This window comes from Gouania willdenowi, chromosome 7 (genome assembly GCF_900634775.1).
Source record: "Gouania willdenowi chromosome 7, fGouWil2.1, whole genome shotgun sequence".
Taxonomy (NCBI): Eukaryota; Metazoa; Chordata; class Actinopteri; order Blenniiformes; family Gobiesocidae; genus Gouania; species Gouania willdenowi.
This window is the reverse complement of record NC_041050.1, coordinates 9,421,466-9,435,765: the sequence shown is the minus strand read 5'-3', so window position 1 is coordinate 9,435,765 and position 14,300 is coordinate 9,421,466. Positions and strand designations below refer to the sequence as shown.

Below are 14,300 nucleotides of genomic sequence, written 5' to 3'. Positions count from 1 at the left end.
GCTGTACAGTAACAGCACGCTTTGATTTCTTACTTTTACTTATACTTTCCAGCCTAAACTTTGCTGTGTCTGTGACTCGTGTCAAGTAGACTTTAAAGACCAAGGTTTACACAAAGATAGATACACAAAGATTTCCAATGTTATCTACTTGTCTTTTAACCATGTAGATGCTACGTTTTTTTAAATTCATTACTTTTATTCAGTGCATTTAATCACAGGCAACTCTATAATAAACACCCTTAGTAATTGCTAATGGTGTTGAAAACCCAACTAAACCTTGATTTACATATTTTTGGACTGAAAGCCAATGCACGCTCAGGGGAGAACCATGCAAACTCTGCACAGACAGACAGGAACAACCATGCAGTGCAAAATGCACCAGAGAGAAAGATTATCAACCTTCACAGTGAAAAGCATTTGTTTAGTCTTTCATGTCACGATCTACTCAGAGGCCACAGCAGGCGCACACACTGTCTTCCTTAGAGCGGATGTTGATGGAGGAGAGGCTCTCGTTTACATCTGCTCTTCTCAGATTAATGAACAAAATCCATAAACCATAAAACCTAGGCTGTGTTCGAAAAGGCACACTCATACTATACGCTACAAACTCAATGAGAATATACTGTGTCTGCTAAGGCTGAACGATTAACCATAATCCTCATCAATATGAAGATTGTTCACTACTGCGATAACGTAACCTCATCCGTCTTCATCATGTTGAGTGATATACTGTATATGAATCACCAATCAGGAATGCAGAGAACCGCCTTCCTGGGCTGCTGCCAATCAGGGATGGTTAGAGGACACAAGCTTGTATGCGCTGCAGTGAGTCTCAGTTATCGTTCAGTTGAGTGTGCTAACAACAACTACATTAGGGCCCTATAAAATTCACGTTAACAGAATCACGAGATCGACCAATGAAAACGGAATCTACCGTTGAACACGGAAATGGACAGAATCGGGTTGAAACGCCGTTTACCGTGAAGAAAAGGACGTTTTTTTATGGTGAAATGTTTCGGGGACCTATTATTATGGTGCACCGCCCGCTCTCCTCCTGTCCTGGCCGCTTCAAACACAGTCTAAACCACACTAAACACCGTCTAAACTGCCAAAAAACTATGCAAATCATCACTGACTCCTACATCAGAGCCGACCAGTGCCCGCTTACTTTTAACGTGTCTGTGGAGCTCCGTCCGTCGAATCGCAATATCTGTCAGAAAAGTTGCAATTATGTTTTTTGTCAAAATCGTGCAGCCCTACTGTCTGCTATATACTGTAAGTATGGTTAGTATGATTAAGACGATGAGCGTTCGCACTGAAGTATACTTCAAAGTTTCCCAAGATGCATTTCAAAACCTGCATAAAATCTGTGGCCCACTTGAGATCAAGCTGCTCTGTATTTGGCCCCTGGACTAAAATGAGAATGACACCCATGATCTATGTGGAACCCACTTCACACTAATTTTGACATCAGACTTAGTATGAATAGTACGTTAGTGTGACATTTCAAACGCAGCCCCTTGTTTACCAAAACTGTATATTTAATAATCACTCAGGCCATACTGGTTACATAAAGAGCCAAAAACACGACAGAATCTAGAACTTCATCAGACCTAGTATAGACACTAATCTACCTCTTGTATCTATGAGCATTACCACTATTTTAGTTTAGTTTGCTATTGTCTGCTAAAACATTACGTTAGCACGTTAGCACTCAAAGAACATGAGATGTTTTTCATTTGACTCTCCTCTCCCCTGTGCTCTGCAGTGCAGTGCACATACAGCCAATGAACACACCATGGGAACCTTCAGTATTTGTTCATCCTTCCTTTCCTTTTTGTCTCTATCTCTAAAGCTAATCTAATCTGTTTAGAAAGAGTTATCTCAGCGTGTACCATCCTTCCTAAATTCCTCCCATGTGTGGCCGTGCATACTCAAACGCTTCCCACAACTCTGCTGCGAGACCAGCCGAGCAGTCTTTTTGCTCCGGTCCAAAGCGTGAGGTCACATGGCCTGTTTAATGATGGCCTCTGTTGTTACGACGTGCACAAAAAGCTGCACAAGGCTCTGCTCTGTCTCCTGGCAACGTCCAGCCTGCTGCTCACTGCTCAGTGCACGCTGCACCGTGAGATGAATCACATCACTGTGCTGATGATGTGTTTAGCTGCAGTTTGGGCTCCGATGGCGTCTCTGTTGCAGCTTCAGCAGCTTCACACCACGTCCTAAGCTCACTGTGGCGTTTCCCTGGTTTCATATAGCCTTCCTCCTCTGTCCAGGCCGCCATCTCACATCCATTTGTTTTAAAATCAGTAGAAACCAGCAGCATGCTCTGCTTTATCAAAGACAGAGAACTGAAGAACCGTTGCTGGTGTGTACTTTTTGCACCAAACAACTGACAATATTTTTCATTAATTTCATTCTTCCTTTTAAAGCATATGTGTCAAACTCATGGCCGGGGGGGCCAACATGGGAGAGAAAACATGAACATGACAAAAGAGGTTTACATTGACATCTTTAACTTTTTTTGATTATTCAGAGCACCCAAAAGCAGCACACGTTGACATTTGACTAAAAAAACTGCTGAATGATCTAAAAAGCAGGCTGAACGTTTTAATTTCCAATAGGAAACAATGGGAGGTTTACAGGCGAATGGGACTGTGTGATGTCATCAATCATGTGATTTCAAGATGGCAGAAAACAGGCTCTAAAACAGTAAAGTAGTCCCATTTTTTATTTTTTATTTAATAAATCTAATATGGTGCAAAATGTGTTTTTGTTAGACATAGATCTTCTAATAAGTACATTTCAAAGGTTTCAGGCCACATTTGTAAAACAGTGGAGGATCCCTTTAAGAGCAATACAGAGCTTTGTTGCTGTCTAAGAGATTGTATGGTGCACTTGAGAATGTACAGGAGTAAAGTTAGTTCATCTGGGTGAAATCTTCTTACTGTAACAAGCTTACATGTTTGTTGTGGCTCCCATTCAGTGCTTTTTTCACTCCTGCATCAGAATTTCTTCTTTATCTACTTAAACTACTCCCATAGGTGTTTGTAGTGAGTTTTTTTTTTTTTTTTTTTGGAGTGTCAGGTGTAATGGATGAAATTTGAGTTTGCCAAGGGATTTTAGGAAAATATGTTGAGAAGCAAACAGTATTTCTAAGATTTAAGGAGCTGAACTCTCTCACTGTTTTGTTTGAATATGGTTGTAATGGTTTTTCTCTCAGTATTTTTCTTCTTCTCTCTTATCTTTCCATCTTTACTCACCCGATGAGCTTCTTTAGTCTTCTTCCTTGTGAGCCTCCTCCCCCTCTAAAGCCATTCAAATGGCACACTGCTGGATTATCCCTCAGTCTCTGGGACATACTGGTTTGGTCAGACTCGGCATTTTATCAGGGTTCCATTTGCTCGAAGCTGCAAAAACAAAAAAACAAACTATGAGTCATTTTTAATCAGTAGCGATTCCGTAAAGTGGACATATTTGGGCTGCATTTTTGTGCACAGTCAGGATTATTTTTTCTTTCTCCAGGAAACATCATCTGAATTTAAGATTCTTTATTTTATTTTTGTTTTTTTGTTTTTTGCAATAATGGAGTCAAATATGGTAAGTCAGTGTGGGCAGATTGCAAGGGGTTTTGCACAGTTTTATAGATGTAAAGTGGCTTCAAACAGATCAAATAAATGCTTTTACACAGGCCATCTTCCTCCTTTTATTTCACGCATGCATGCATATTTTCTTGGGGGAAGGAGCATCCTTGTGCTTGCACCTATTTCCTTATGGATAACATTTTGATTTTCCTCCATGATCCATTTTTAAAAACACTAGGTACAGTTCTTGGTCTTTCTTTTGCTATAAGTTTCCCACAGTTAAATCCCAAAGGGAAAAGGAGGTGTGTTCACAGTCATTTCGGGGAGGATTGACCTCGATGAATGAAGTATAAGCCTCTCTCTAGAATGCTTTCACCCCTTCAGTCCGACCTACACCAGTATCTGTGTCATGGGACACACAGTCTCCCCCCACAGACCCAACGTGAGACTTATTTCTTCTCTTTTTGCTGAATTGGCAAGCTCAGGGCGATGACGTTACATTACTGCAGCCTCAGCTCAGAACAAATGATTATAATCACATAAATCATACAAAAGTATTCCTATGTGGATAAATCAAATAAGTGGACACCCTCTCAGTGAATAATTCACGCTTTCTAAACACTGACATTGTGTTTAATCATACTAAATCTCTGCAGTTTCAGTTAAACTAATCCCATGAATGCATTGTTTTTTTGTGTTAGGATTCAGGCATTGGGCCAGGGCTTAAATGGCTTTGGTGTCACTCAGTATTGCCACAAATCTGTGGGATTATTGGCTGAGTTGACTGATTGACAGTTTGTTCGACCAATGGCTTTTGTCAAATGCCGGGATTAAGGGATGCGACTTTAGGCCGTCTTAACTTAGTCTAGTTGCTTTGAGTTCCCAGGAGATTAAATCACTTTAGGTGGAGAACTGAAGTATTTTTAATATCCCATAGTGGTGCTTTTTTAATATTTCATTTTACCCAAAAACGTGCACGTTCAGATAGTTTAGGTAATTCTACATGTTGGTTGCTTTGTATTGTAATATCCAGCAAGCAACAGAAAATAGGAAAAAAAACACAAAAGTCAAAGTGACCTATTGTTAGCGCACCAATATGCATAAGATATAGGAGGAATAGAAGAAATCTGATAAATACTATTTTTTGATAGAAAAAATTGATTCGGCAATACATTGCAATATTTCACCGCGCGATTATCATATTGATCCATGTTTTTTAATGTAAAAAGAACATTTAATTGTGCTTACATATGCATAACACGTAAACGCCCTGTCACTAGGTGTCAGTGAACTACATAAGAACTTGTTAAACTACATCACTCCACTCCTCAATGCATTTTAACATGGAAGTTGATTATTTATTTGAAACATACTGTACACTTTTATAGATGTATGCGGTTACTTTTAAAAAAAAAATAATAATATAGGAACTTTAGAATCAGAATCTGTTGTAGAAGCAAAAGTTTTTTGAAAAATATACTTTGACAGTTTGATCAAACTTATTTTTGATACTGGCACTTGAATTACACTTACATTTACTTGTTCTCACATTGAAAATAATAATCATAATAAATTGTATTTCATGCCATTTTGTACTTGTAAAGTGAAATTTGTAGTTATTGATATTGCGATATATCGCAATGCACATTGTATTGTTTAGTATTAAGATATACCGGGATACATCGTATCATGACGTGCAAATCGTGAATCGTATCGTCAGATTCATGACAATGAACACCCCTAGTAATCAAGGATTCTGCTGACTGCATGACTAAACAAGTTCTGATGAACTACGGCCGGGCCCACGGAACGTCTCCGTGCCGAATAGCACATACCACGATCCCGAGAATTCAGTCAAATGACTCGGTTCCACCGAGTAAAACCAATCAAATTGTGTAACGTAAAATCATAATTTGCATTGAGGTCAAAAAACAGACTGGCTATCTCTTCATAAAGCCAGGATACATATGGGTTTTATGATGGGGAGGGACCATTGAATGATGATAATCATAATGAACATAATATGCGTCAAAATATAATTAACAGCACCCCATATGTCAGATAGTGAAATTAGGTGATTTCTAGTACAGTGGTTCTCAACTGGTCTCACCCTGGGACCCACATTTTGCCACGGACATTAAATCGCGACCCACTTTTGGGTCCGCGATCCACCCAGTACAGGTCCGCGACCCACTTTTTTTTCATTTTTTTTTTAGAATTCAACCAACAAAATTTTGGTTTTGAAAACACACATCTATAATATTTTTTTTCAAACATAAATCTATATATTTCCCTGTGTAACATGCCTTTCACAGCATGCCTAACAAAAGAAAAGTTTCTTTCAAAATAAAATACAACATGAGAGACAATAAGCGTTTATTTAATTTTGACCAGCTGTCCGCGACCCACCCAGTACAGGTCCGCGACCCACTTTTGGGTCCCAACCCACCAGTTGAGAATCCCTGTTCTAGTACATTTAAGACAAGACTTGTTTGCTTTCAAATAGTTCAGTTCAACTGAACATATACTCCTATCTTATATCTTAGCTGATATCTCTCAGGAAATGAAGATAAGTAGTCAATAGATACGAACAGGAAAACAATGTCCCACTTAATATTGTTTTATTTCAGGGATGTTTTTGTTTTCCTTGTAGTTTCCCTGTTGCGAACAGACCTCGCACACAACTTTTCTCTCAAGGGCAATTATGTTGTTTTGTTTGTGCAGAGAGAAAAGTGAGGTCGGGTCAATTTGGACTAAGCTTGATGCTGAGCGCCAGGTCTCATGACTCATCTGGGGAGATGAAGGATGTTACAGGAAATAATTTGCCCTTGAGTGCAGAGGGAGGTTTAGAGATGGAGCACAGAGGAGTGTGACAATATTTAAACTAAATATCCCATGTGATGACTCACTATAGAACCTCAAACGGCCACGAGTCACTTATGCATGCTTGGCAAAAAAAAAAAAGTGGACTTGCCACTTGAAGAATCAGTTGATTGATAGATATTTATTTGTTCTTGGCTGTCTTCAAACATATAGAATGCAATACAAAGAATAAACATTCATTTTAACAACCAACAATGAAATGGGCTGAAGCAGGAACTGCTTATTGGAGCCCAATCCCAAACAAACACAATAGAAACACCTCAATAACAGCAGTATTCATCAGCTTATCAACTTATGTTTCAATAGGAGCAAAACATTTATTTATTTATTTATTTTTTGACATTTATTTTTTATTGAAAAGACAAATAGTTACAGATTTTCTTTCAACAATGTGATTTTGCTCTTCCATTTTTACATTATGAAACCTGGAACAAACGAACAACAGAGAGAGGTGGGGCACCTTTTGGTTTACATAGCATTATCAACAGTAGCAATTATCAGTATTTATATTTCAACATTATATGAAAGCAGATCTTATAGGCATAACATATTGTGTCCATTTTGACCATATTCTATAAATTGAGTCTACTGAAATTTTTTCCATGCTGTAGATGTCGTGTACAATGTTGATCCAATCCCCGTTCGTTGGTTTTTCAAGCTTGAGACATCTTCTGGTGATGGCCTTTTTACTTGCTGCTAAGAAGATGTACAGTAGTTTCTTGTCTCCCTTGTCAGGACCATCCAATTCTATGCTACCAAGATTGATTGCTTCAAATGTTAAGGGGAAAACAATTACACATACATTTTGCATATGTTTATGAATCGAATTGAATAATTTGCCCCTGCACTACCACATCTGACTCCAACATGCATCTCCAGTTCCCTGGTGTGCTGATTTAATGAAAAAAACACATTGTGTTTTTCCAGCAGAATTGACGCCATGTATTTGACCCAGTTGACGCCCACTGAATTTCACAAATGTGATCCCATTTCTCCTCAGTTACCGTAAAACGCTCTTCTCTTTCCCATTTTTCTTTCTCATAATAGGTGCTCCCCCCCTACTCAAACATTTAGTTTTTTAAAGAATTTTTGAACATAGACAGTGAACTGATTAACTTAAAGTGATCCTCAAGTAAGGATGGGAATGGAAAAACCCGGTTCTTTCCGAGAACCGGTTTCCAGTAATCCAATCGTTTGTTTGCTTGTATTTCAATTCAAATCAATAAGTTCAGCTGTAATTTCGGTTAATATGTTCTTTTTTTTTTACAGAAGAATTATTTGTTTTATGTCTGAATTAGTTTTGGATGAAGTTGTTCAAGTTCAAAAGGAGCACTGTAAATATTCTCAAATATTTGTAGCCAAAATGTGTCATATGTTGTAATAATAATAATAATAATTCATCATTTTTACATAGCGCTTTTGTATATATTATTATCCAGGGAAAGCAATTTATAAAGAGACAAAGATAAGATAATAAAGAGTTAAAGAAAACAAATCCATTTGCATTATTTAATTTCCTCACCCAATGAGAATCGATAAGAGAATCGGTAAGGAATCGAACCGATAAGCAGTATCGATACTGGAATCGGAATCGCTCAATTCTTATCAATTCCCATCCCTATCCTCAAGATCATTCCAAACTTTAACACCGTAAACAGAAACTCATATTCTTTTTACATTTGTTCTGAATTCACTTTTTTCAAAAATATAAACCCCTCTTAAATGATACTTTTCTTCTCTTTGTTTAAAAAGTGATTTAATTCCCAAAGGAAGCCTTTTATTTCCTACTCTGAATAAAACCTCTAACACTTTTAACTTTACTTTATTCATAAGTTTTATTGTTCTCTTTATTCTTAATGACCTCCTTTGTAATTTAATGAATGGCTCTACATGCTGTAAGTTTTACATGTATTACCACAGCTTTCTGAGCAATAGGCCAGGTAAGGCAGTAAGAGATGAATAAAGTTAAACGCCAACTGCTTCATAACTCCAATAACAAAGCACACGAGGCTACCCCCTTGATTAAAATCTCAATATGAGAAAAGCATCATTGTCAAATGTCAGTGTTCACCTAGTAGCTGCAGAGCAATGAATGTAGCGCTCTATGTCAAAGGAAACGCATTAGTCATGAGTAACAAAATGGATAAAGCTTCAAACACAGCTCAATACCAATATAGTGGCTCAACATCTCAACTGTTTTTAACCGAGGTGGCAAGATATTGAACATATGTCACAGAAATAAATTCAAATAGTAGTAAATGCATGAGGGAATCCAGGAGGAGCTGCTTTCTGTGAGACGACTGTGTTACCGGTGATAACGGCACATTAATAAAGGACGAACACACACACATTTATTGAAATTCCGTCTCAGAATAAGTACAAAATTTCAATTTGGCCTAATTAGAATGTATTTAAAATAACATATATTCATCAATTAAAAAAAAAAAATCCTAATAATTAGAAACACAATGACCCTCATTTATCAACCATACGTTCAGATCTGAGCGTATGACGTGCGTTTGACCATATTCACCCAAATTTTGGTATTTATCCTTTCGAACATGATTGTACGCTACGATCAGATCACACGTCGGGTCTGACCTCGTGTACGCAAATCTGAGTGTGTGGATTTGTGGTTCAGCACAGCAAAATCTGTCCAAGACTGAAAATAAAGTATTAAACAAGCCTCAGCCGTCATTTTAGCATAAGCAGACACACATTCAGAACGGATATAAATGGATTCATAAAACAAGAAAAAATTAATTTAAAAAAAAAAAAGCTGACGTTATGGCTGATAATTTTGAATAGAATACCGTATAACCCCGCTAATGAACTGCTACCAAGCAGGAGCGTAGGTTTACCCAGTGCGCACACACGCACATGGGACGCACTGCTATGTGCTGTCTTGGAGAATGATGTGCTGTACGGAGGAAATAGGACCTCATTCATGCTTTTAAATGAAAAAAGTTCCTTAAACTTTTACGAATGCTCGGTAATGTGATGAAGTATAGGTAAAATTGGCTAAAGGCATAATAAACACAGACAAGGGACAACATTTAGTCCTTTTTAAGGCTTTTTTAAAAGCGTTTCAGTCATGAATTTCTTTTAATGTGATATTTATTGCCTAAAGCGTGTGGACTGATGCTGATACAAACATCATATCCGCGAGTGTCTCCAGGATCTCTGTTGTAAAGTTGCTAGCAGCGCACACAGGGGGGTGGACCTCACCTGCTGAGTCACTGATTCTCTTCCACACAATGTGTAAAGGCACTTCTTAAATTCCAGTTTTCACATGCATTTATCAATCACCTGATCATTTGCACGCTGGGATTGGTCAAATACGAATGTTTTATAAATCACACGTTGGTGCTGTCGTACGATTAAGTGTGCACTCAAATTTGCACCCGTTTTCACGCAAGGTTGATAAATGAGGGCCGTTGTCACCATGACGTGTTAAGTTGTGTCAATGGCCCTCACCAACATACTGATGATAATCATGATGCTATTACCACAGAGTAGAACCAGGTTGGCCCCTCAGTGAGAGTTCCTCGTGAAGTGTGCAAGTATGTGAAATATTAAATAGAAATTAATTGATTTTCTGAGGATGGACAGGATTCAAGATCAATTATCATCCATTGATGTTATTTCCTTGCGTACTGGAGTAAAATTCTGATCACTAGTTTTAAAAATTGGCTGTATTTCTGCGTAATTTCAATGAATAATTCCCATGAAAAGTTTTTTTTTTTTTTTTTTTTTTTTTTTTTTTTTTTTTTAATATTGCCAAAATTTTTTACCTTAAGTTCCTGTGGAAATTTGCCAGATATTTTACGCACCTTTGCAACCCTACTGAGATATCTACAACTAAATGATTTAGTCAGTTACACTGTTTTCTCTTAGTTATTTTTACTTCCCCCTTGTGAACCAATAAAAACAACAGTAGACACTTTGAAATCAACCATTGAAAAAACTATAAAAACACTAAATCAACAATAAAATGATTAAATAATTCCTTCTCAGTCATAAGCAGGAAAAAAAGAAGAGCCTTTAACTTGGATATAAAAATGTCATTTAATCAGGTCAAAAAAAGTTGACAGGTTTCATGGTTTAATTGCCCTTAATGGAATAGTTTATAGTTTAAAGATATAGATCTATTTATTTTCACTGTGATTTAGCTGTACAACAAAAGTACAGATGTTACCGTAGCTAAGGGATCACTCCAACTTGGCTTTGACTGAAAATTATGACACATGAAGATTTGCTCTGACATAGAGTGAGAAATTAAAACATAAAGTTGGACCTCCATAGCCTATAAAAGACATATCGGCCAATATTTTCCATGGAATAAAACATATTTACTAGGGGTGAGAACTGGCAAGGATGTTGCAATGCGATACGTATCACGGCAAATTTTGCAGACGGCAAATTTTGCAGACAGCGTTGTCCTTTAAGTTGGAAGCCAAAGTACTTCCAAACGTCAGCTTTGTACTGTGGAGGCGCTGTTATTTTTTTAGCCATGCGGTTTGGGATTTGAGTCAGTTTGCTTCTGCCACTGTGACTGCCTCTACTACAGTAATGGCGCTGTGCTGCACAGCAAAGTGGCTCTATGGCGCCATCTATCGGAGTGGAGGCCCAAAAGTGGCACAATTTTCAAGGTTTTTATGTAGGAACGAAAATCTATTAAATATCAGAATTTTTAATTTTCTTTTTCTTTTTTAAATCGCTTTTTTTTTCTTTTGTTTTTAAAATCGGCACCCAAAAAAATTGCGATATATTGTGAAATCGATTTTTCTTTTTCATACCTCTAAGATTTACCATATTGGCTACTTTCACGACATATATCATTGCTAATGCTTTGGTTATATTCTACTCGTATTTTTAATCCTATTTTGCCGTTCAGGTATTGGTTAAAGAAACTAAATTGACCGGTTTTGCTGATTTTATTGGCAACTCATGTATTTGACTAAAGTTAAAACTGTTTGCTAAAGCAGTATATTTGATAAAACTGATATAAACCTTAGTCTTTTCTTATTTTTAATATATTTTTTGAATGTTTTGTGTATACCTTTGGACAAGCTGAACAGTTTGTTCTTCGCTCGTCTGTGCGTGTGCATGTGCGTGCGCGCGTTGTTGACTCTCAGATGAAACGTGTCAAATAAAAGTGGCTTCACAGATTACGGGTCAGAGATGCACAGTGTTCCACTCTCTCACTGCTCGTCTTTTCTGGGACACATGACTATAAGAAGCCCTCTCTCATTCCTCAGGGCAGCGTGCTCAATGCATCGCACAGAAAACTATTTTTATCTCATTAGAAACGTCTCAAAAGGAAACCCTTACTCTGTAAAGCTCCTTCTCGTTTCCAGGGAGAGTTACACACACACACACACACACACGCACACGCCTCCTTCACCTTTCTCCACGTGTTGTTCCTCATTATTTCTATGATAATGTGACGTGACACATGTCTTCAGATGTTGTGGTTTTGTGTCTCTTTCAGTGCATGAGGAACTCAGCTCTGCAACTGAGGACAGATTTAGTCATTAGAGTGCTTCGTCACATCCAGGAAAATGTCTGGCTCCTACGATGAATACGCCGTTGCCGACGACACCATGGACAGCTTCTGGGAGGTAAAGAGAAACATCTCCATTATTTATCATCTGCCACTCAAACCCACATCCTCAAACCTCCAAATTAAGGCCAACACCAAAGTCTCTCAAAATGTGATCAAGTTCAATATTCATCGCTCTGGCTTTCCAACGGTTATATTAAAGTAGACGGGGGAAGCATTTAAAATGATTTCCTTTTTTTTTTATTACATCCTTTACAATTTTACTAAGCCAGACAAATATATCTTTCAGTATTTTTACAAATAAAGAAGGTATTTTGTTAATAATACAATTTATCATAGAATTAACTTTTTTTTAATGCATCTTTTCATGTGTCATGTTTCAGCGGGGCGAACTCATTTTAGTTCAGGTGCCAAATATGGAAAAGTTTGATCTCAAGTGTGTTGCAGAGGTTGGGAATCAAGCCACTTCACCATTAGTGTTACTTTGCATTTCCGCGTATAAATGAAATAAAAGCACAGTATGTAGTACATACAGTATCGCACCGACAATGTCCAATAGGTAGCAGGTAGTGACTATATTTATTTATTTTGGGGAAATCTTGTCAAATAATTTGAGGACTGAGCCGGATTTTGGAAAAATTAGGTTTCTGTCAACAATTTGAGAGTAAAAATGACTTTCACCATGTTATACAAGCACCAGAACCCCTGCAAATACTGTTTTATTGAGTTTAATTGAGCAATTCAATGAAACTCCACTTGAATAATTGTGAAGTTGTCCTTCCAAATAAAACTGTTGAAATGTTAGAGTTTTTTAAAGGTGTATTATTTTATATGGATGCTAAAATGTTGATTTTGATTAAATAATACCGTGGTTTGAAATTACTCCCAATTTCACCTTAATTTCAATAAACAATTCCCATGAAATGCTTAGCTTTTATCAATATTGCCAAAATGCCCAAGCTTCAATTCCTGTGGAAATTTCCCAGATATTTTACGCCCTAATACACGCTTACTTACAGTAGATATCTACAACTAAATTATTCGGTCAATTGCACTGTTCTCTCAGCCCTTTTTACTTCCCCCTGAAATCTATACAAACATAAAATCAGCATTAGAATTATTAAAGATTTATTTCTCAGTAATAAGCAGTGAAAAAAGATGGATTGGATCTTAAAATGTAATTGAATCAGGTAAAAAAAAAAAATGGACAGGTTTCATGGCGACCGTGGCTCAGGTGGTAGTGGGTCGTCTTCTGATCGAGAGGTTGGGGGTTCGATCCCAGTACCTGACTATGTGTCGAAGTGTCCTTGGGCAAGACACTGAACCCTAAGTTGCTCCCAGTGGTCGACTAGCGCCATGCATGGCGTCCTGTCCCACTGGTGTGTGAATGTGAGAGTGATTGGGTGAATGAGCTGATATGTAAAGCGCTTTGAGACTGCTTCAGTGTGGTGATAAAGCGCTATATAAAATCAAGTCCATTTACCATTTAGTCTATAATTTTAAGATATCGATCTATTTATTATCCCCCGCCACAAGGTGGAAGGGGGTTATACTGTAGGTTTGAGCTCCCTCCGTCCGTGCGGAATCATTTTTTCCAGAGTTATTGCCCTTGTTTTGTTTTTCTTTACTCTGTTCGAGGTATCTTCAAAGGGGACAGCTTTTCTTAGAAACCGACAGTCATTTTATATTCAGATGTGATAATATTTTCTCATGTATACGTCTAAGTTCTTAGATTTAGGACATTTAGGAAAAGGTTGTGAGTTACAATAAGAACCAGTCTGGCGTGGGATGTTGACTATGGTTTCCTGTTTTCACTGTGATTTAGCAGTACAACAACATTACAGATGTTACTGTAGTTAATGCTTCACTCCAACTTGGCTTTGACTGAACATTATGACACATGAAGATTTGCTCCAAGACAGAGGTGAGAAATGAAAACATAAAGCTGACGACTGCAGTGTCTGCATAGTGGACCTCCATAGCCTCCATTTTTTTTTTATTAATAAAACATCACTTGCCATCGTTATTAATTTTTCTACCAATCTTTAAAAACTGCGATGTGCTTTTGTTTGAGACAACATGTTCAAAATATATATATGGCACTTCTAGAACTTCATTCAGTTTTTTATTTTGTACCGATAATGTTGGTTTTTGGAATACGTCCAGTCCATCACGTTCAAAGTAAGCTTAATTAATTCCATGAAGATCTTTGAATAATGTTAGCTAGAATGGAGTTGGGGTTTAAGTCATCTGTGGATATAATGGTA

The 14,300-nt window shown here is 37.5% G+C and overlaps 1 protein-coding gene across 2 annotated transcripts in view; it reads left to right on the top strand.

Moving 5' to 3' along the window:
* Nucleotides 1-14,300, top strand: part of pacsin1a (protein kinase C and casein kinase substrate in neurons 1a) — a 52,165-nt gene that overhangs the window by 17,323 nt on the left and 20,542 nt on the right. The window contains exons 1-2 of one of the 2 annotated variants that reach the window (XM_028453019.1): nt 3,396-3,600; nt 11,962-12,091. In XM_028453019.1, coding sequence (XP_028308820.1) covers nt 12,032-12,091 — 60 coding nt within the window. In that variant the 5' untranslated portion in view covers nt 3,396-3,600; nt 11,962-12,031. Of the gene's footprint in view, nt 1-3,395; nt 3,601-11,961; nt 12,092-14,300 lie in introns of those variants that run through there. The other variant, XM_028453018.1, reaches the window with a different exon arrangement.